The 23614-nt window shown below is 42.4% G+C and overlaps 1 protein-coding gene across 9 annotated transcripts in view; it reads left to right on the forward strand.

Annotated features, from left to right (window-relative positions):
• KIF1B (kinesin family member 1B) overlaps nt 1-22288 on the forward strand; it is a 95532-nt gene extending 73244 nt beyond the window's left edge. For all 9 annotated transcript variants that reach the window (XM_062604462.1, XM_062604487.1, XM_062604479.1 and 6 more), the window contains 16 exons: nt 295-350; nt 2945-3053; nt 3651-3717; nt 6287-6371; nt 6627-6732; nt 10677-10791; nt 11354-11487; nt 12000-12061; nt 12755-12900; nt 13228-13467; nt 13824-13895; nt 14484-14605; nt 15337-15486; nt 15935-16127; nt 16736-16854; nt 17609-22288. In XM_062604462.1, coding sequence (XP_062460446.1) covers nt 295-350; nt 2945-3053; nt 3651-3717; nt 6287-6371; nt 6627-6732; nt 10677-10791; nt 11354-11487; nt 12000-12061; nt 12755-12900; nt 13228-13467; nt 13824-13895; nt 14484-14605; nt 15337-15486; nt 15935-16127; nt 16736-16854; nt 17609-17651 — 1819 coding nt within the window. In that variant the 3' untranslated portion in view covers nt 17652-22288. The remainder of the gene's footprint in view (nt 1-294; nt 351-2944; nt 3054-3650; nt 3718-6286; nt 6372-6626; nt 6733-10676; nt 10792-11353; nt 11488-11999; nt 12062-12754; nt 12901-13227; nt 13468-13823; nt 13896-14483; nt 14606-15336; nt 15487-15934; nt 16128-16735; nt 16855-17608) is intronic.
• Nucleotides 22289-23614: the final 1326 nt, after the last annotated feature.

Below are 23614 nucleotides of genomic sequence, written 5' to 3' on the forward strand. Positions count from 1 at the left end.
TTCAGTTCAGAATAGGGGTAAAGTGGTTGGAAATTGTAAGTAATTTTGTACTGACAGCTAGGATTAATTAAGTTAGAATAGAAAAAGGCCATAAGTCAGTCTGAGACATGTGTTGAACCCACTTGTTTTCCTGGCAGGTGATACTTACCTGTCTTTGTGGGATGGTGAAAGACAAAAATGGGTGGAGGGACTGTACTTGGTGTCCGTGTGTACATAGATGCCCATGTGTGTATTTGTATATATTGTTTATGTTTAGCTGCCTCTATATGGATAACTGTTTTCATTTCTCTATAGCCCTCCACAGCCTTCCCGAAGATTCTTCCCTCCCCCTATGCCACTCTCAAAGCCAGGTGAGAGCAGTTCTCTAACTCTGACATCACATGCCTGCTCCTGAAGGTTGTGGTGTATTCCTAAGCTATTCAGGACACCAAGAAATGTAAAGAGTGGACATTGCAAAGGGCACTGGAGCTGTCTTTGCTGGGTATCTTCCCTTTTATGTGTTCTTTTCAAGCTCCTCTTGCAGGAAGTGCTTCTTGGTTCATTAAAGGGTAGAGTTTCATTCCTGAAGAGTTGACCATCTTCCATGAGATCTGGCTATGGCTTTTTATGTGCTTACTGAGCACTTGACTGAAGATTTGCTTAGTCATTAACTGCTTCATCTTTTTGCTCTCTAACATTCTTGTGTAGTGGGTCAGTCTTATTGAAATGATCCTTGGTTTTCTTTGCTTATTTGTAATACTGCATGCTGAACTCTTGTGCCTTTTATATCATTTCACCTTTTAATTTCCTCCTTCTCCAGCTTTCTCTCACCTGCATATTTCTACCATCCTTTTTTTGTGTGTGTTCCATTCCCTTTGCAGACCATGAAAGAAAAATTGAGTTGATTAGGTATCTTATGTCTGGCTATGTAAACGTGCATGTGCTGAACACGCTATCCGAGCATGCCAACGTGCTTGCATCCTCTGCCGTGGCTGCTTTCCAGGATGGAGCTGACCAGCTGCCACCTTTTCTCTTTCTGCCTGTTCCCAGTTGTCAGAGTGAGCGGGCTCCTAAACGAGATGGTTAGTAGCCAAACTTGATCTATGGTAGATGTAGAAGTAGTTCCACAACGTGCTCCAAAATTCCTTCTTCCTTTACTGTGTAGTATTGGGACTAGAAACTGCCGTGGTTGTAGTCATGGAAGGAGGATGCTGTGCTTAAGTTTAGGGCTGTTCTAGAGAGAACCTTATAGTGAGTCTATAAACTCCACTGTGCTAGGCTTCACAGATTTTTCTGTGTCACTGGATCTATGCCCTGAAACTTCCTGGATCTTTGGGTGTATTTATGTATTCTGTACATAGTTTTGTGATATTGGGATGAGAGATGCTATATATGAAAAACCAGCTATCTGTAGAAGAAATGTTCTGCTGTGTTCTGTATAGGTTTGCTTTTTTTTGTCTTCTTCTTTTTGCCACTAATAATGCTGTTCCTCACAATAAAAAAAACCAAGCAAGCAAGGAGAAAAACCCAGCCCACCCACTGGTTATTAACTGTGCCAGAGCAAGTCCATGAGAACTTCTAGAACTGGCTTTCATGTTTAATTAAATGTGTCTTTCTGTTGTCTTTCTCTTCTGGTGCTTTTGCATTTCTTTGCTCAGCAGTAAACTTGAGTGACTTGTGTGTTTGTTCCTCTGTCTATCAATGGCAGAGTCCAGCTGTAATGAGTTCACATGCTATATGATACGATGGGTATAAGAGAGTGACTACCTTGAGTAATGAATGGGAAGAGCAAATGGTGACGCTGAAGCTTGCTACCTAGCATGATGGAGTTGTGGTACTGTAAATAACTGATAATAATAAAATCTGTCTCTCCGAGGAAGCTACTATTTTACCCAGAAAAGAAGCAGAATTCTTTATTATTACTTTTTAGAAGGGACTACACATGCACATTGTCAGGGACCTTTTCCTCACTGGGGACTGTTCTGCCCTTCCAGTGCATGCAAAGTTCAGTCATGGTGGAAGCTGAAGGATACATAATGTTGTGAAGATATGAGAACCTAAAGAACACTTGAACAGGGAAGAATGGGGCTTGAGGGTCTGGAAGGGAGAATAATTATTTGGCTTAATAAAAGCAGTGAGATTCATATGTGAAAGGAGGAAAAAATAGAAAATCAATTGCAGAGTTACACAAGTACCAGTCACAGTGCACAGGAACTAAGCTTTTAGTATGTTCCCATTTATAAGAATGAGTGAACAGATAAGTCATGTAATGATAGCTAAAAGTTGTGGTGTAAGTGTGTGTGAAGGAATATCAGGTTGTTTCTAGGTTTTCAGGTACCCCATTCAGTTTTTTAACATGGTTTATCCCTATGTTTGCATGAAAGGATCTGGCAGGAGTAATCGCTAGTACCAAAACATAAGGAGCTCAGAGACATACTTTGGCAGGATTATGGCTCTGGAATAAGTCTTGTTCAGCCTTTTTGCATACACATTATCTAAACTGCCACAGGAGTCAAGCAGTTTGTAACATGGAGAGGACTGAAGCTTTAAGTTCCTGATTTTCTTTTTCTTCCTCCCCCTTTCCTTGTGTGTAGAAGGAAAATGTACTTCATGGGTGAGTACTGTTGCAGATGAGCAGACCTAAGCAATTCTAAATCACCATTAAGCCAAAAAGTAACTGATGCACATTTGGAAACCTCTTTTTCTGTGGATCTAGGAAGACTGCATATTTCTACAAGCTTTTTGGATACACTTTTGATTCATTATTTAACCTTTTTCCTTTACTAATTCAGATTTAAAAACCAACACTTTGATAAATAATGATTGCTGTAAGCAATCATTTTCATGGAAAAAGATGTGGTCTGCACATGTATATAGGATCTAGGATCACTGTAATGAGCCCTTGGGTAAGCTTCTATTGTTCAGTCTTTGTAAATACATTTTTTCTTCCATTTCTTTCTTTAAGTGCCAGCTACAAAGCTCAATCCTCTGAGCAAACACAGCTTGGGCCAGAGTGTGAGCAAGTACGACCTCCTCGTGTGGTTTGAGATCAGTGAATTGGAGCCAACAGGAGAGTAAGTCCAATATTCATCTTTTATGCTTCTTAAGAGCAGTGATTGATGGGAATTTGATCTTTTACCCTTTGTTCCCCTCACACCAGGCTCATGTTTAGCAATTGTTATCGGGCAGTGGCCTGGCTGGTTTGTAGTTACTGGGTGTGAATTCAGCTGGCATTTATTGCCCCCATTGGAAAGGACTGAAGGGGTAGAATGATCTTTCATGATCCTGCCACTTTGAAAAGCCCCATGCACACCAGCTGAGCAGGTGCTGGGGAAACTTACCCTACTTAGGCCATGAGTTCAGATTCTTTGGGTCACTAGAAACTTTATGCTTCAGGCCCTATTTTATGTTCACCTCTGCTACAGAAAAGGGTTTTTCCTGACAGGTCCTTAGGGATTATCTTGAAAGCAAGTTCCACAGAGTTATGCAGAAGTAATGGAAATACAGTGTATGATACTTCTGTATTTCACTGATACAGTGGTGCAATAGAGTCCAGTCTGGGAGTCAGTAGAAACACTCTTGTTTCTTCAGTTATTATATTGAGGATGCAGGGTAAATTTGCTATGCTAAAGCGTATCTTTCCTGCCTGTTGATGTCACTGTCTCACACAGGTATATTCCTGCTATTGTGGACCACACTGGAGGCCTGCCCTGTCAAGGGACATTCCTGCTTCACCAGGTACTAATGAAGGCTGTAGAACAGCAAGTTTCACCTCTGAGAAGGCTTATGACTGGATTTTGCATGTTTCATGTCTTCTTCTGTCCCACACAGCTGTCTAATGATAGCTGTAGGGTCAGTCATCTTTCAGTCTGTAGTTAGCATGTTAGCTTTGGGCTATGAGGAGAGTATGTTTGGCCCCTAGTCTGTTGCTTATCATTCCACTCATGAAAGATTAAAGCCTTTTAGAAAGCAGGAACCTTTGGGACCAGAACCTTTTGTGCCCTCAGAGTTCTCCAACATCTCTAGCAAGGCCACAGAAGGATGACATGGACTCAGCTTTCATTGATTCTTTCTCACTGCATGTGGCTATGAGACAGTTCTGCAAAGTGACCAAGTCTCAGTGCATTTTAAATGCCTCTAATAATCCTTAAGAATAATTTGTCTTTAGCTGGATTCTAAAGATAATCCTAGTTAAATATCGTTTATGGGTTTATGTTAGGGTTTTTCTACTCTCACATTCTCAGGTCCTTTCATAGAATCACAGAATCACAGAATCCTAAGGGTTGGAAGGGACCTCAAAAGATCATCTAGTCCAACCCTCCTGCAAGAGCAGGGTAACCTAGAGTACATCACACAGGAACTTATCCAGGCGGGCCTTGAATATCTCCAACGTAGGAGACTCCACAACCCCCCTGGGCAACCTGTTCCAGTGCTCTGTCACTCTCACAGTAAAGAAATTTTTCCTGATGTTCACATGGAACCTCCTGTGCTCCAGTTTACACCCATTGCCCCTTGTCCTGTCACTGGACATCACTGAAAAAAACCTAGCTCCATCATCCTGACACTCACCCTTTACACATTTGTAAACATTGATGAGGTCACCCCTCAGTCTCCTCTTCTCCAAGCTAAAGAGTCCCAGCTCCCTCAGCCTCTCCTCATAAGAGAGATGTTCCACTCCCTTAATCATCTTCATGGCTCTGCGCTGGACTCTTTCAAGCAATTCCCTTCCTTCTTGAACTGAGGGGCCCAGAACTGGTCACAATATTCCAGATGCGGGCTCACCAAGGCAGAGTAGAGGGGAAGGAGAACCTCTCTTGACCCACTAACCACAGCCTTTCTAATGCACCCTAGGATGCCATTGGCCTTCTTGGCCACAAGGGCACATTGCTGGCTCATGGTCATCCTCCTATCCACCAGGACCCCCAGGTCCCTTTCCCCTTCACTGCTATCCAGCAGGTCAGCCCCCAACCTGTACTCGTACATGGGGCTGTTTTTCCCCAGATGCAAGACTCTACACTTGCCCTTGTTGAATTTCATCAAGTTCCTCTCTGCCCAACTCTCCAGCCTGTCCAGGTCTCGCTGAATGGCAGCACAGCCCTCTGGTGTGTCAGCCACTCCTCCCAGTTCAGTATCATCAGTGAACCTGCTGAGGGTGCATTCAGTTCCCTCATCCAGGTCGCTGATGAAAATATTGAACAGCACTGGTCCCAGCACGGACCCCTGAGGGACTCCACTAGGCACAGACCTCCAGCTAGATTCTGCCCCATTGACCACAACTCTCTGCCTTCTTCCTTCCAACCAGTTCTTGATCCACCTCACTACCTGATCATCAAGCCCACACTTCCTTAGCTTATCTATGAGGATGCTGTGGGAGACAGTATCAAATGCCTTACTGAAATCAAGGAAAACCACATCTACCACTCTACCATCATCCATCCACCTAGTTACTTGCTCATAGAAGGCTATAAGGTTGGTCAAACATGACTTCCCCTTGGTAAAGCCATGTTGGCTGCTCTTAATGACCCCCTCATCCTTGATATATCTAGAGATGGTGTCGAGAATAAGGTGTTCCATCACCTTCCCAGGGATGGAGGTAAGGCTGACTGGTCTATAATTACCTGGGTGGTAGAGTTTCATAGAGTTTACCTGTGATTTGCATTTCTTCTCTGTTTTTTAAACAGTAGGAACAGTTCTTATAGGTTAGAAATAATGGCCATGTTCTAATAATGTCCTTATTAAAAATGAATAAAAATACTAGTTCTATATTTACTAGTGTCTTCATCAGTTACTTGCAGTTCCAACGTTCTTCCCAGCTATCACAGAGTTTTATTGTATTGTGGCTTGTAACAGATATATGTAACAAAGGAGGAGAATGTCTACATGAGTGGTTGCTTTTTTCTAGTAACTTCTTTTGGTGAATACAGTTGTTGTTTTGATGTATATACTTTAATATAAGTATATAACCACACATTAATGAAGTATTTGGGTTTTTTAGGTGGTCAATTCTGATATATCCCAGGGACAACACACATCTTTGAGAGAATAGCAGCAATTTCAGGACTGTTTTAGGTTAAAAAAACTGCCTTTGTGGAATGAGAGAAGTGTTACTTCTGTTACATATGAGAATATAATGTTCCTCTTCAGTTAATTGTAGGGCTATGAAGTGCATAGGTGCTTGTTCACAGTTACAGGCTAATTTAAATGATCTTATTTGCTTCGTTTTTGTAGTATAAGTGCTAAATAGATGATGTTTGTGTTTGTGTGTGTGTGAATACTTAATCAGCTTGTTGGTTTTGAACTCTACCAGGGAATCCAGCGCAGAATCACAGTCACCATTATTCATGAGAAGGGCAGTGAGTTGCACTGGAAAGACGTGCGAGAGCTGGTTGTTGGTGAGTCTGTTGTTTTGCATGTTGCTATGGAAGGAAGAAAAAGCACTAATGGTAGTTTGTCTTTGTATCAGATTCTGTCATCTTTATGACTATTGGCTGTGAGAGGAGGCTTTTGAAAAGGATCCAGAGGAAAAACTAAGTTTTGCCATTTCCACCCACAGTTGCTTGTTAATCACATAGTCTGTAATGATCCCTGAGAAAACAAAGTCTTTCTGTGTTTAAGATTTAAATTCATCCCCCTCCTACCTTTTCCAGGGCGTATAAGAAATAAAGCAGAGGTAGATGAAGCTGCTGTGGATGCTATTCTGTCTTTGAATATTATCTCTGCAAAATACCTGAAGTCCTCTCACAGCTCCAATAGGTAAGTGAATAAAGTGAGCACTCTGGCAGGGATCTAAAATTTCTTTGACCTCTAAGTTATTGTCAGGATGTCTGGAAAGCTGGAAATGTTGCTAATTATTTACTGTAGAATTCCATAGGCACAGGGTGTTGAAATGGAGAATGAATGTTCCCATATACTCTTGCTAAGGCTGAATTCCATTGGTCTGTGTGGAGGGTTTCTAATGCATTTGAATTACTTCCCATGTGTAAGCACCATAAAGGGAGGATGGAAAGGAACAGCTTAAGGGAGTCCCAGAATTTAACCCAGAACTTTTAAACTGACACTGAGGTTTGTTGCTCGAATACAGCATTGAAGTACAGGGGTGATCTTGGGAGTATGCTTATGGAATTGTACATACCTGTATTATTCCTGGAGCAAGCTTGTGACATTTTGAGCAAGAGCCATGCTTTGTAAATTAAACTTCATAATTTGTGGATTTATACACATGTATCACAAATTGACTGCAGTCCTAATAAGGAGGGGGCTCTTCTCCGTGTATCTGCAATAATGTGGGCAACAGCATGGCCCCTATCCGTGAGGTTTCTTGCTGCTGTCTCATTAGGTTGTGTTGCTGCATAGATCAGTCAGACTCCACATTGTTTTGCTTCAGTGTCTGCAACAAAGGGCAGGGAAGCAGAATGCTGCATTGCCAGCACAGCCTCTCCCTGCTCTGACATCAGCCAAGTCACTTGACCTCTCCTGGCTCTGTTTAGCTGGTGCAAAGCAGGAATATCTCTGAAATTGAACTCTGAATGAGGGTGTCTGAAGGGGAGGGGGTTGTTTTGGAGCCCATCTCTGCTGCAGCTGCTGAATGCTGCAGGCAGTATCCTGCTAGGCACCAAAATGGCTTCTTCCCTCTCCATTAGAGGCTTGGACTTTGAAATTCCACTGCGATATTAAAGGTGGAATCAGGATGCTGCTCCTACAGCTGAATGTCCTCCTGCCACCTAGTGTCTGTAACCACAGACAGTGACAGGGATTAGCAGTTACTCTTTGCCTCCCACCGAGAAGTGGGTATTTTATATTTAGTGTGTTTGGATTAATGGATCAGTATAACTGGAACATTGCTGGTTTCAAGTCCGATTCTCTTGCATCTGCAGTTGGCAAGCTCTGTACTTCTGTTCTCTCACAGTTTAAAGGAATTCCTGTATAGCTCTGTAGTTTTCTATTAGATGGACCACTTGGGTGAAGGATGAGTGTCAGTGAGATGAAGCTGTTGACTACATCTTACCAAAACACCAAGGTTTATTTGTGGGATGAGTGTATGGCAGGGTGGCGGAGTGGGACTGAAGCCCCAGTAAAGGATTGTGTGTGTTTTGTGTTTGCTCATTGTCTGCAGACTTGTTTTCTGGTTGGTGTGGGTTTTTTGTTTGATTGGTTTTAAGTCCGCTTACTCTGTTCCTCTCAGCTGTTGCTTTTCTGTTCTGCTGTTGGCTGGACTAACTGAAGCTCTTTTCATGTTTTCACAGGCTCTTTCTTGATAAGGATATGCCTAGGTATTTTCTGTTTGCTTGCTTTGTACATAAAGCATTCTATTTTCAGGAAGCTTTATGCCCCATTTGTGTTGCTGCCAATTCCCTTTTAGCTTTTACTAATTTCTGTTAGCACTCCTCTTAGCTCTTGCAGAAGTAGTATACCTCCTCCTCCTTTGTGTCCGGGGTTTATTCAGGTGCAATTTAGTGGGGCAAACTTTCCTTTACATGGAAGAGACAGCTTCCTTTGAGTCTTTCTGATTCTCAAAATGTGCTGTCAGAATATAGTCCCTGTTTGTAGTCCTTGCCATTTTCTTCCTTTGTTCTGTGTAAAAGAGCTAAATTTGGATTTCTTTCCTGCCTCTGACTCTAATTCTTGCTGTGTTTGAAGTACCAAGTCAAGGCCAGAATGATTGGGTTACTTGAAATTCCAGCTCAGAATTGCATGGAACAAAAAGCAGTGGCTGCCATGTGACTGTCATTCAACCTCTGTTCTTAGGTTGGATTTGCATCTGAAATTTAACCATGTGGCTGCTACTTCTTAGTTTACCAGTTGGCAGAGAAGCGAGACATGTAGTAGCTGCTCAGACTGCATCCCTTTTTCACCTTCCAGATTGGGTCAGAGCCAAGCATTCTGGCTGCACAGTCTGGGGCAATTTGCACTCTTTCTGTGTTCTGCCTCTTTGAAAAAGAGAAGACTTCATCTTCAGTGTTCTCAATACACCACGAATGCTAAAATCCACCTAAAAATCAGTTCTAACTATACACTGGGGCCTTTAACTTGCTTCTCCCGTTTTCCATGCTTTGCTTGTTCTGTGTTACATTTTCCGCCTGTGCTATTGACTGTGCTAAAAGAAACTTGCTCACTTCTGTTTGTTGTCTCCCTCTACAACTATTCTAGCAAGTTCTGGTTTGGGCAGGCAAGACTGTGTGTTTAACTTTCTGGCTAGACAGAATCCAGTGGAGTGATTGTCTTGAAGTTGGGCTTGACTTCAGCTTGAGTTTTATCCAGAAGGCATCATTTTGCTGAAGAGGGACATTTAGTTCTGCAGCGATGAACTTTTACACCTGTATCCTCTCCTCATGATGGGGAGTCATGTTTGACAATTGCTCATTCAGGGGTGAGGTGCACTGACTTTACCATCTGTGGAGAACCGGGTTTTACTGCTACTTCTTCCAACCATGCAGTAAATCTGGAGCTTGCTAAATGTTTAAAAGATTGCTCTTATAACTAAGACACAATGGAAGATGAAAACACAGGAACTCAGCACAGGTTTGTAGAGGACCAGAGGACAACCTGTGGTGTTTGCCTAATCTAACTCAAATAAGGATGATTACATTACAGTGCCTTTAAAGTTACCACTTAGCCTTTAGAATATGCTTCTGTGTAGCATTTTTAATAGAAGCAGGGCATGTAGAAGTGATTTCTGCTTCAACTGCAAACGGTGTATTTAGCAGTATTCTCAAATGATATTACTTGACTGCACAGTTCATGGTGTCTCAATGCAGTGGCTGAGAATTGTGTAATTTGCATCAGGAAAAGGGAATTTTTGGGAGCTCTGAGATCAGAACTCTTTGTTTCTGATACGTCTGCTCTTGGGCTGCTGCTTGTTTCTTTGTGATTTGGGTTTTGTTATTTCTTTATTCCACTCCCACCCTGCCTTTTGTCATTTGTCTCTTGTTTCATTTTTGTTGGCCTTGGGCATTAGTAGAGAAGCTCTTCAGAGATAGAACTTGTTTTAAAGAATTACTGTCATAAAGCACTTCTTGCTTTTAGTATTGCATCATTCGGACTTGGAATGGGATGGAAAACCTCAGTGGCAAGGGGATTCGGGAGGGAAATTATATGGAAGTGATGAAGAGTTCTTTTTCTGTTACCAGTGTAGAGAAGCGGGCTGTATTCCTGAGCAAGGGGATAGGGCTTCTTTCAAAGGAACCTACATGGAGTCAATCTCTACCTGTGAGAAAGGAGAAAGCTCATTTCCCATAGCCCCTGTTAGGAGGGTGTGTAGTGGTGACTCTAGATCTGAAGATTTAGCTTTCCTGTGTATGGTGCTTTTACTTGTGACTTGAACAAATGAACTTCCCTGATTGCTGGGGCAGAACTGTGGGAGCCTTCAGCTCCTTCCTTTCAACTGCAAAAGTTTGTGTTAGATCTGGAAGTTTTAATTAAATCTAGTAGGGTCATAGAAAGAAATCTTTATTTTATCTATTGCTTGATTATAGGACTTAACCCTCCCTGTCAGTCATTCTGATTTGAGGTAGAAGTAAGTTATCTTGGGAAAGAAAAGGTCTTTGCTTCAACTGTTTGTTATCTGAGCCACTGAGACTCATAGTGGATGATGTCAAGGATGAGATATTTACACTGATAAGAGGGATGAGATGCTTCACACTGATCAGAGGGATGCAGAGGAACTCTTACTATTGAACTTTTACTGTGTGTTTTTCCAGGACTTTCTATCGGTTTGAAGCAGTTTGGGATAGCTCCTTGCATAACTCCCTTCTCCTCAACCGAGTGACACCATATGGAGAGAAAATATATATGACCCTTTCTGCTTACCTGGAGGTTAGAGATCTGTGCCTTCCTTTCTTCTTGTGACTCAAGTATAACATTGAGACAGCAGACAGTGTGTACCTGAGATAAATACTGACTGGTCTAAATGATCTTTGAATCCTGAGGCCAGGGAAAGTCTTTATTTATTTTCTGAGAGCAGGGTGGAAGAGTTTATTCACAGTTAATGTGCTACAGATGACAAGGTATTACTGCCTCACAACAAATGTGAAATGAATCTGGTGATCTCCTTCTCTTTCTGTGCCTCATTTTCTCTATCTTTGGATCTGAAAATCCATTGAAATCAGCAAACACTGCTATGTAAGTACTACTAGTACTAAAACACTGGCCTCTCTTTTGGCTTTCCATGCGAGACACTGTTGCCTTGTGTAGTACTTCACCCACAAGATGCATCAAGTACTTTGACAGTTCTGTTTCATGGGAGCACATAAGAAAACCCTTCACCAAAGACCCAAACAAGAACAAGTTTCATAAAGCTGTCCCACTGAAAGAGGGAAGCAGTGTAACTTGGCTTAGTTGTCTGCAGCCACTCATTCATTGCTGTTCTTTCTCTTAGCTTGACCATTGCATCCAGCCTGCTGTTATAACAAAGGATGTCTGTATGGTGTTTTACTCTCGAGATGCCAAGATCTCCCCACCACGATCACTGCGCAATCTCTTTGGTAGTGGCTACTCCAAATCTCCAGATTCGTAAGTTCAGTGGCCAGTTTGGGTATCCATGTTTTATGTCAGTGTACTACGGTTTTTCTCTTAGAGGGCATGGGGAGAATGCAGCTTTGTTTCTTTTATTTCTTCCTTGAAATCCCCCCTAGTTCTAGTTCTCCAGTCTGGTTTTGGACATTCATTCTTGAATTTATTTCAGTGAAGGTCTGATGGCTTCTTTCTTTACTGAGCCCTTTTTCAACCTTTTGACAGAACAGTTGGGAAGAGATCCATTTTTCAAGCTTGTACATAGATGATCCTGATCTGGAATTTACTGCAGTAAAGTGGCTCCTTGCCGAGTCAAATTGGTTGTGGGGAGGAGCATGGGGGAATGCCACTTGCAGTCTGTTCTGGCTATTTTATGTCAAGATTAGAATTCAGATGTAGTTCTAACTTACAACTATACCTAAAGTTCTAATTTGGGGACCACTTAACTAAAGCTAATGCACTTTGTATCTGAAATTAAGAGTTCTTTTTCCCCTCTGTTTTCTTGTGAATAGCAATCGTGTAACCGGGATCTATGAACTAAGTTTATGCAAAATGGCAGACACAGGAAGTCCAGGTAAGCAGTGACTGGATGTTTGAGAGACAAGTATGAAATACTGCAGAAAATTCCATAGGCAGAATGGAGTAAACACTTCTGCCCCGATGGGAAGCAGTTCCTGTGTTTCACAGGAGCAGTGGAACATTGCTGTTCCATTAAAAAAACTTATGCAGGCTTTTATTTTCCACTGGGGTCTGTGTTTTACCATTGGTGAACCAAGGATTCGCCCGTAACTTTACATTTTCTGACATGGGTATATAAGGGAACTGGGCACGTGCCTGAGTCACACTTAGAGGGCATAGTACATGGCTCATAACTAGCACAGGTGAGACTTTGTATTTGCAGCAGTAGTTTTCTCTTGGTCCTCATAACTGATATCTGATGCAAGCTTGATAACTTGGAAGAAATGTAGTTCATGTAGTATCAATATATTTTTCCTTTAAGACCTAGCAATTGAAGTTCTTTTGTTTACTTAGACTGAACAGGAGTTTGCGTTATATCCTGGTCAGTAGAAATGATCTGAATGAAGAAAGCTGGAAGAAATCAAATCTCTTTGGAATGTGTGACTGCCGTTAATGGCATCATTGCCGTGTTTATTTCCAGCCCAACAGCAGAAGTGTTGGCTCTTCACAGATTGCTAATTGGTAGTGTGTGTTAGTGGCATCCCTCAGACTGTTTTTAACGTGTCTGATGTTGTTTCTTGCTGCTCAGGAATGCAGAGGAGGAGGAGGAAAGTCCTGGATACATCTGTGGCTTATGTGCGAGGAGAGGAGAACCTGGCGGGTTGGAGGCCCAGGGGTGACAGCCTCATTCTTGAGCATCAGTGGGAACTGGAGAAACTGGAGTTGCTGCATGAGGTGAGTAAAGAGATGGGGAAGTGGAAGAGAAAGCAGAACTGTACCTTTGAATTTGCCTTTGATCTTCTGAGCTGAATGAGTTCCCAGGTGGCAGTTTGTTCCCAAAGTCAAGACTTAAGTAAATTCTCTAACAGAGAAGACAGAAAGTGTGTGGCTGGCTGCTGAATAGAATCTTCAGCTCAGAATCAAAGTGTATTCAATTTCTAGTGCTATTGTAAACTGTATAAATGCTTACTGGTGTGACTCTTGAAAGAATGCCTAAGAATTCAGTTCCTGTAAAGTAGGCAACATCCTGGAGCAGATGACACTGATTTCTTTTCTTATCAGGTGGAAAAAACCCGACACTTCCTCCTGCTTCGTGAAAAGCTTGGTGACAGCATCCCCAAGTCCCTGAGTGACTCACTGTCTCCCAGTCTGAGCAGTGGAACCCTCAGTACCTCCACCAGCATTTCCTCACAGATTTCGACCACAACATTTGAGAGTGCTGTGACGCCCAGTGAGAGCAGTGGCTATGACTCAGCAGACATAGAGAGCCTGGTGGATCGGGAGAAAGAGCTGGCCACCAAGGTATAACATGAGAAAAACATCATGAGTCTAACCTGGGATGCCAAAGATGATTAAACGTTAATGATGAGCTTCCCAGCGTGGCAAATATCCAGTATTGCGAGAGCTTCATTTTAATGGGAAAGGATCTGTTCTCAGCAGCCAATGCTGGTGGCTCAGTTTGTGCTATGGCTGTACCTCATCCCCCTTCATTAGTAGTTCTGTAAATGAAACATTCTAATTTATCCTTTTTATCCTGTTTATCCCTTCAAGAGCTGCCAAGTTTGTCTTGGCAAAGGGCCTCTTGTGTTTGAATTTCTCTGAAAACCTAAATGTAAAATCTTTTTCTATGTGTTGTTTGTTTTCCTTCCCCACTTCAGTGTCTGCAGCTTCTCACTCACACTTTCAATCGGGAATTTAACCAGGTGTACAACAGCATCAGTGATTGTAAGGTAAATGTTTCATGCAATACAATGCATTGTATTTGTAGTACAATAGCAATATGTTTGTAGTTTGTGGAATCTGATTCTGTGAAGAGACAAAACACTTCATAGTAATTTCTTTATTTTCAGTCTGCTGGAAGCATTTGGCTATTCAGCATCAGGAATTGCATATTCCTGCAATTCATATTGCAGGAATTAGAAATGGTGTGAAGTTGGGCTATATATATCCTCCAGTTTATTAGCAGGTTGGAAGTGCACTGTATTTCCCTACATACACTTTCCTGATGTGAAAGGGTAAATTGACTTTTTAAACTCTATCAAGTTGCAAACTAGATAGTCTGATACGCTGTTGAGGAAGTCAGGGTGTGAATAATAAGTAGTTTAGGACATTAATAACAAGCTGTGCCATTGTATTTTCACCCGGGATAGGTTTATGATGGTTGTGTGTGGAACTTTGACTAGCAAGTGAGGAAACAGCTGATAGAAATACCTTCTATTATCTGAGCCTCCCGCATGCTCAGTGCCATGTTCTAGTCTGGACCATACCAGCTACCAAAACCCACCCCTCTAATATGTTGCCTGTATTTGTCCTTGTAGTTGTCAGATATTTCCCCCATCGGGCGGGACCCCTCTGTGTCGAGTTTCAGCAGTGCCACCCTCACACCTTCATCTACCTGCCCCTCTCTGGTGGATTCAAGATGCAGTTCAATCGACCAGAAGTAAGTATAGGGTATTCATAGAAGCAAGTTACCTCTCAGTGCTTCACAAACCTCTTTGCTATGCTTTGATTTATTTTAATCCCTCCCTCCCTTTTCCCTGCTTTCAGGTGTTTCTCTGTACAGCCCCCTTCCTTTATCTTCTCCAATCACTGCACAATTATTTTTCCCCATTTTGTTCTTTTGAAGTGTTTTTTCCTTGTGTGAAAGAACAGTCAGATGGGTGGCATTCCGGTGACCAGTGCAACATCACTGTGCAGAGTCCACAAGTTTTATTCAGAGCTCTGTTAAAAAGGCCTACTAACAACAACCCAGAATAAACCAGTTTGGCCAATAATCTGTTTGTGTTTCTCAGCTGTATCTAGGGAAGATGTTTTTCATTAAATTGGGACTAATTACTTGGTGAAAGACGTGATTTGCACCTTCTCAACCTGACATCCCTGAGGGGAGGAGTGCTGATGAAGCAGCACATTTTACATGAAACCGTAGTAAATTGGACAAGAGAAACAAGGGAGAAGTAGTGGGGAAACAATTTATTGGTAGTTACTTGAAGTTTTATTCCATAGACTTCAAGGAAGTGCTATCTGATACTGTACAAAAGGATCCCAGTGTCATACAAAACTGGAAGATGAAACTTGTAAGACAGGCGAGGCTGTAGATGCACTTTAAATTCCATTGTTGCATTCAGTTGGTTTATTGTGATTTACTTCTCTTTCTCCACTCTTATTTTTAAGAACACCAGAAGCAAATTCTCGTGCCTCCAGTCCCTGTCATGAGGTGGAACAGTTCCAGCTAATTCCTACGGTAGAAACTTCCTATCTTGCCAGAGCTGGAAAGAATGAATTCTTAAACCTTGTTCCTGATATTGAGGAAATCAGACCAGGGTGAGTTTTCAGTTGTGTGGCCATGGCTTTCTGAGATTTGTAGGGTTTTATGCCCCACTTGAGGGAGTTAAATTAAACAAGTGATAGTAGAACTGCAGAGTCCTTTATGATAGAAGCAGGATTAATGAGGGTCGTATTAATATCTCTGCAGCATTCACTCCCTGCATCTACTTAATAAACAGGATTTTCACTGACTTGAATATAATGTCTGCTATCACCAAAACCATGGCTGAAGCTCACTGAAGTAGAGATCTTTGTGGCTTCTTCTTTCTGTCAGACTTTTGCATAGGTATTGAAGACAAAATTCAGTGTGCTATAGAACTTCTTCGTAGTACTGTTTGTAGACAAAACATAGTAAGGACCAAGTGCCTTGCACAGTGTTTTGCAGTTTGGTGTCTTACTTAGGGGAAAATGTATTCGTGTTTACCTGTGGGTTTGTTTTTTCCAGCTCTGTGGTCTCAAAGAAGGGATACCTCCACTTCAAAGAGCCACTCTCCAGCTCCTGGGCCAAGCACTTTGTGGTGGTTCGCCGTCCCTATGTTTTCATTTACAACAGTGACAAAGATCCTGTAGAAAGAGGAATCATAAACTTATCCACAGCTCAGGTGGAATACAGTGAGGATCAGCAGGCAATGGTCAAGGTCAGTCTGCAGCTATCCTTTATTTACCCACAGAGCTGGAATGTTATGGGTAGTAGCACATCCATACAATCCTGTGTGTCATCTCTGATCCAAGGAAAATGCATCTGTGTCTTGGACAGTGTCTGGTATCAGATGATTCTGGCCACAAAGGCCCAGTTTGTTCAGGATTTCTTCTGTTTTGGACACAGTTCCACAAGAGATTAAAACAAGCTGCTGTCACACATCGTATTTTGCTTTTATGAACGTATGAACTACATCACCCTGTATGCCTGGGTTTTGTAGTCTTGTTTCTGTGGTGTTTTGGGGTTGTGTGTTTTGTTTGTTTGTGTAGAAGGAAAACCCCAAAGCAACACACACAAGCATCTTGCAAGGAATCAGATTAACTTTACTGGTCCATCTCAGCTCTTAAAGTCCATACTTAGGAGTTAACACTATAATTTGTAGAAGATGTCCTATCTGATTGACTAATAACATCCTGGAAATGACCAGTGAAAGAAGCTAGGTCTTGTGGTGTTCAGGAATGTGCCACAGCAAACTTTCCCTCAGAGAGGGAGTGCGCATCATGTGCTTGTAGTCTTCAGTAATTTAAATTGTCCTTAATATTCCAGACACCCAACACATTTGGTGTATGCACAAAGCATCGTGGGGTCCTGCTTCAGGCCATCAATGACAAAGACATGAATGACTGGTTATATGCCTTCAATCCACTTCTTGCTGGCACAATACGGTAAGAGGCAGCTCACGGGCAGACGGTGCTGCAGAGCACAAAGACAGTGAGAGAGTCATAAGCAGGAGGCTGAGAGTTTGCCACAGAATTTAACCTTGCTTGCTCTGAATTTGGTGGGTGAACTGAAGGGGAAAGGGGGGGAACAAAGGGAAAATCAAACCAAACAAGCCCTGTACTTCAGAAATGCAGTGGCTGTTGCTTTGCCTTGTGACATTCCTAGCAGATGTATTCAGTTTGAACATGGGTGGTAAACTTCATGCAGTACTGTGTGTGGAGGCCACATAATGGTTTCCTTATAGGGCTGTTTTACACAATTCTCAGGCTTCTTACTCCCTCTGTGCAGGCAGGTCTGGGATGAGAACCAAAGCAGAAATCCTCATTTCCTTCCCTTTTCTTGAACTTCTCTAGGAGCCGTTCCTTTAACACGGGTCACAGACATCCCCTGCTTGCTGGAGAGGTCTCACTACCCTAGAGGAGCTCTTCCTTTTAGTTAAAAGTAGCTAAAAACTGAACTATTTTTGTACAGCATCAGATAATTTCTTAACAGTCCAGTCCTTAGAAGATCCTGTCTTCCTTTAAAGGAGCATGGCAGAAGAGTGAGAAGCCTTACTCATTACAGCCCTTGATAAGTTTTGCTTATGGAATAAACTAGGACTATATAGAAGGATTTAAGAAAAAGGTGGACAAAGTGGGGAGGGAAGAGCAATAAACTTGCAGAACTCAACAAATACTTCTTTATTTCTTTCCTGTGCAGGTCAAAACTGGCTCGAAGACGCACGGGCCAGCTCAAGTACTGAGTCCATGTAATGTTCTCATCTGTTCTCCCTAACTCACCTTCCGATAGATGAAGTGTTACCTCGCATTTTCTCTTTGTGATTCTTGACAGTTTCTCTTGTATGTAATCCTGTGGCTTAACATCCCCTCCCCTCCCTTCCCACCTCCTTCAGCACATTTCCTAGGTATTCTAACTGTACCTTGTTTCTTTTCACTTGTACTGAGGATCGTACCTAGTAGCATGTGGCCAAACTAAAAGGGAAAGAAAAAAAAAAAAAGCAAAAAAAATGAAGTGATTTATGCACGACTCTAAAAAGAAAAAAAAACTTATTTATTTTAAATTCTAACAATTGTTTTCCCATTTCCAACTGACCTTTCGGAGTCTGTCCCACTGTCCATTGTTGTCTGTCCGGACTGCTGCAGGGTTTCATTCAGTTTGTGACTTGGCAGTAGTCATTGGTTCCCTCAGGGCAACGTTCTAATGCCAGGGAAAGAGAAATTCTTCTATGTAGACATTACCCAGGGAGGAACTGCAATAGCTCCTCAGGCTTTCTGGATCCAGCCTCTTACTTAAACTCTGTTGAAAGCTGATATTGGACAAATCTATCTGGGCAGACTGGATTTTGGACTTGGTGCAAGCTTTTAGTTTCCAGGGTCCATCAGGTTAGGCATGAGCTGGAAAAGGATAGGGAACAAACCAAGAGGGGCTGGCTAGAATAATCTGCCTTTAGACTCTTGCAGGGTTGCAGGGGAGCAGTGCTTGGCTTTAACTCTTTCCCAGAACACTGACACTCACTACTCTGCCACTGAACTGAGCCGAGGAGACAGAACTTGTGCTGATACGAGGAAAAATAAAGCACATCGATCAAATATTAGATAGAATCCCTAAGGTTTTAAATGCTCAGCCTCATATTTGGCAGATGGAGAGTGTCAAGTGGAAATGGAAGTGTGGTTGTTCCCTAGAGCCCTTTCAGGAGAGCACCGCAGGAGGGCAGTGTCTCCTCTTCTGCTTTTGGTCCTGACTGCAGAGTTCCTGGAGCAAGAGCAGTCATCAACTCTCTTGGAAGGGATGTGTGGTTGTCAGTGGTATGTTGGGATGGATTGCGGCATCGTTCCGCAAGGCCTGCTTCATGCATGTGTCTCTTATCTGCAATACTCTGATGACATCCCATCTGTTCATGGGGAAAGCGTCCTCTGTCTACAGAATACTTTCTAGACCTAGCACTTACGATATTCTCCAGAGAACAGCAGGACACTTTCACTTCCTTTCGGAACAACTGTTGAATGTCTTCTAATTTCCCTGCTACAATTTTAAAGAGCTAAACCCCCCTCGTTAGTTTTAACTTCAGAATCGATCCTCCCTGGAGGACAGCTCAGGAGGACTCTGGTCCTGGGCAGTGGGTGTGATAATAGGCTTCTTGTTGATCAGCTGGGTAGTGTTAGTTCTTGACCTACAGTGTAAGTTCTTCTTGCGGGCAAGGTTTTGGTCCTTGCCCCAGTAGAAGAAGGCAGAATGAGTTTCCTTTCTGAGAAGTGAACTCATCTTTCTTAGTTAGGTTTTCAGGGAGGTTGGGAGGAGTGGTGGTTTCTTTCACTGTGTTTCAGACTGCTGTGCTATACTTTATTGACTGCCCTGGGCATTGACAGGGCTGGCTGTGATCCTGGGGGATGGACGGGGATTTCATCCTGAGGTTCTGACCTCTGAAGGCAGAGGTAAAAGAGTTTTGTTCCACTATTACAGTAGGCACATCTAGGTACACTCCAGCTCAAGAAGGTCATTTGGATTCAGCTTACTCATCACAGGTTAGAAATTCTGTGGGCAAAAGTGGATGTGGGACTGGCATCAGCTGAGCAGTTTCTAGCTTTATGGGGTTTTCATTCTCCAGTAAAGTGCAATGAATGCATGAGACCTCCTAACAGCATGGTTGGCAAAGGAGCAGGGAGATGGAGTCTGACACTTGCTAGGACATATCTTTATATATCTCAAGATAGTACTCAAGCTAAATCGTGCTCATGCCATCTCCTGTGGTCCTCAGATTTATTTCAGAACTGGAAGCCAGAGTGAAGGAGCATCCTGGGGACCCAGGAGCATAATAGGGATTTAATTTCCTTTTATTTTCCTTCTGGTTTTGTCTTGTTTAATTGTGTGTGACTTAACACAGTGATGCTATTCCTTTGTTATGCAATGGACGATAATGCACTTCCAGTGTGTGGATACATCAGATTTGTCAGTGCTGCAGGAGGGCTCCTCAGGCTGGAGCTAAGCCGATCTCAAGAATTAGGTTAATTTTAAGCACTGAAGTTGTTGCTGCCATCACCACTGCATGTAATGAAGGTGGAACCAGTTTGAGGAGGCAGTGATTTAGGTGGTGGCATTTTGTGACACACTTGAGAGCATTTTAAGTTTTATCTTTTTCTTTTAACTAGAAGAAAACTAGTTCGCTAAGTCTTTGCTTTGGAGAAGACAGAAAATGAACTAAGGAGATAGAGGCATTGCATAGAAACACGATTAAGGGATCTTCCTTTAAAAGCAGGAAGAGACAGAGGCTTATTTTATACAGAGCTGGAAGTGGTACAGCTGTGTTGCATAAATGTTACTCTTCTACCTAAAGACTGCAAGCAGCTTCTGGTGACTTGATGTCCCTGTGGATAACAGATCATCAGAAGAGAAGAATTCTATTTTTAAGCATTAGTATCTCTTAAGGCTGCATAATCTGTGACTAAAGTTTTTTGTTGTGTGGAGTTCAAATGGGCATTACTGTTTTCAGGTCTGACAAAGGCATACAGTTAGAGTTTCTCACCAATTACGGAAGCCTACGTTGAGACATCAGTTTCCCTGCTTAAAACTGGACTGAAATCAATTCAAGTTTTCTTTAGAAGGATAATGAAGCAAAAGATTTCCATTTACTTTAAAGCTTCTTTAGCCCAACATGATAGACATTTCTTTCTAGAAGCAGAGCAAGAAGGGGAAAACTAAGTCCTAAGCTGCCTTCTCTTGGCATTTAGAAGTGCACTCTTGGTTACCTACTGCATGTACGTGAAGTCCTGGAGTCAGACAGCTCTTGGGGCTCACCCTCTGGAGATAAGGCATCATGCCATGGGCCTGCCAACCCACTCGGCATAAGCACTCGTAGGTGTTCTTGGAGAGGATGAGTGCAACACTGTGCTGTGTTTTAGGGTTTTATGTTCCTCGCTGAAAAGAACAGAATTGCCCTTTTTTGTCCATTGAAAATCATGTCATTGATGTTGGGGCTTCCTGGATATTTTAAAGCTAAGCTAAACCTCCTATACTGTTTTTTAGAAATGCACTTTAAGTACCTTTTCAGAGAAGATTCCTGTATTCTGGGATGCAGAAGGGAAGGCAATACTGTTTCCAGACCACTAAGAAAGGGGTTTTTTTGGTCAGTGTCCAACAGTCCTTATTACTGATTCACAAGGTGTTTCAAAGCAAAGACTTCACTTTTTGCTGCTTGTACCTAATTTACAGGGATTTAATTTTATGTAATGTATTGTATATTTATACATCTGTAATTAATTGCACATTAGATAACCGGATTAGCTTTGGTATAACACCCATTGGTACTATACAATCAACTAATACAGCCTATGCCTATGCATCTTTCTGGTACTCTTGCAGAGTCTTAAGTTTTGTGTTAGTTTATACCATGGTGGGTGTTTTTGTTGAAGATGCAGCTGTGAACGTGCTGCTGGAAGGAAGGATACTGCTGCTGCTCTGGATGGTTTGCTGAATGTACTTCAAAATGGGTCTCTTAACGTGTGCGTTGCATCTCTCCATTGTAGTTAACCCCAATATGTGGTCTGAACTATACTGTATGTAGCAGGAATGTATTAATTTTGTGCTTCCTTGTTTAAAAACATCAGCTGTTCAAGAACAGGATTGACTTATTTTTTGTTCAGAAGGCCATTTATGCGTTCTAAGTATTTGAAATCAAAACTAGTCCAGCCCGAACCAGATGGTTGTGTCCAATGTTATTTGGAATGGTTTTTATATCAACAGGATCAGCTGTGTATTCGGAAAACTGAGGGTGTGGAGGTCATAAGTCTTCAATTCTTGATGTTGCCAAGTTATTGGCCTGATCCTGAGCAGCACTGAACTACCTCTTGCCTGCCCTGAAACCAGGGGTTAGAAGCAGAGGGAGTCTTGAATGCCCAGCACTTCCCAGGATCAGGTCTTGATTTTCCACTCTGCTTGTTCATACTTCATGTGCAGTTGATTAAGGTTCTTGCATTTGGACATTAGCCATGGTGTTGCACTCACATACACACTTTTAATTGCAGTCCTCATTCCCCTGTTTGATCTTCTGTACACAAGGTATACAAGGGATATGCTGTGTAAGTGGCCTTCTTGAACAAAAAGCTCTTTGCAAACTGATTTCATCCCAGCGAAGGAGTGTATCAGCAACACTGTACATTAATTTCAGGTTTTCATTTTCTTATTTTATTTTGTAAATATATCCGAGATTTGGAGCTTGAGTATACAAAATGTAAATATAGTTCATGTATTTGTACTAATTCTGATCCATTTGCTGTATAGCCTTAGGTGTGCAACGCAGATATCTAACTGTGTATGGTAACCTTGCACCACTGAATTGTTAGTGAACGAGGTGAAACAATAAAGGTACAACCAGTGCATTAGCAGCTACAATGTGTGCTCCTTTTATTATGATTTAATTGCCAGCATCTTCCATTGATGAGTTGTTTTCAAAACCTGTCCTGAACAAGGTTAGGCTTTTATGAAAAGAAAATTGTTTTGGCTCTTGCTGAGAAAGATGAGAGAATTTATTGTTCCTCATCCTTTTCCCTTTGGATTTATTGTTCCTCATCCTTTTCCCTTTGGATTTATTGTTCCTCATCCTTTTCCCTTTGTGTTATGCAGAATTTTGGACGCTTTCAAAAGCTTCTTTTGCTTCAGAGATAAAACAAGACTGTCACAGAGCTGCCAGTGCTCAACATGACCATTAAAGATGACAGGAGGATGAAATGAAACCACCAAAATGTAACAGCAGAGTCTAAGGCACCAGCTCTGTGGACAGAGGTGTGTCAGGGAATCCTCAGGAATCACCTGTGTCTTGGTCTGCAAGTGGAAAATTCCTTCACTTTTAAAAGTCATGGTGAGGAAGCTGCACAGGGCATTCCCAGAGCATTGAAGGGCCCAAAGAAGGGGCCACTGCCTGATGTCAAACACCTCTCATAACTGCAGAACAGCTCCTTGATGGCAAAATGCTGATACTGGGCTGCTGGCTGGATCTGTTCTTTATCTGAAAAGCTGTCACAAAGCTGCTGGCTTCTTGCTGCTGTTGTTGATTCCTTATTTCTTTCCCAATTCAGCATGTGAGTAACTGTTAACTTTTCTGGTTGCTCTTCTGAAAGCTTGCTTGATACGTCAGGGAAGCCACTGCCTATTCTACTGCATTGGGGTTCATTCTCACCCACAAATGGTGGATTCCCCAACATTGGATATTTAAGATTCAGCTGGACAGGGTGCTGAGACATATAGCTTAGGTCATCCTTGCTGAAAGGGTTGGACCAGGTGATCTTTGAGGTCCCTTCCAACCTGGGATTCTACAATTTACTCTAAGTGCCCAAAAATAAGGTGAATCCAAACCTTTACTGCCAGTCTTTATGTTCAGAATATACCTTTAATAGAAAGTAAAGATGCTTAAAGTGTGGATTTGCCTTGGTGGTGCATCTGACCCCAGCAGTGCTCAAGGCCAGGTTGGATGGGGCTTGGAGCAACCGGCTCTAGTGGAAGGTGTCCCTGACGGTGCCATGGAGTTGGAACCGGATGAGTTTTACGTTCCCTTCCAACCCAAACCCTGCCATGATCCTTTCTTCTCTCAAACCCAATTTCAGTCTCCCGCCCTGCTGACAGGGGCAGGTTTCTTTCCTGTTGCCCCAATTCTAGGTCACACAAGGACGGATGGAGAGCTGGGACCGCGCTCCGACCGCGGCACCCCGGCAATGG

This window comes from Pezoporus occidentalis, unplaced genomic scaffold (assembly GCF_034315485.1).
Source record: "Pezoporus occidentalis ecotype Australia unplaced genomic scaffold, CSIRO_AGI_Poc_V1 ctg119, whole genome shotgun sequence".
In the NCBI taxonomy this organism is placed as follows: Eukaryota; Metazoa; Chordata; class Aves; order Psittaciformes; family Psittacidae; genus Pezoporus; species Pezoporus occidentalis.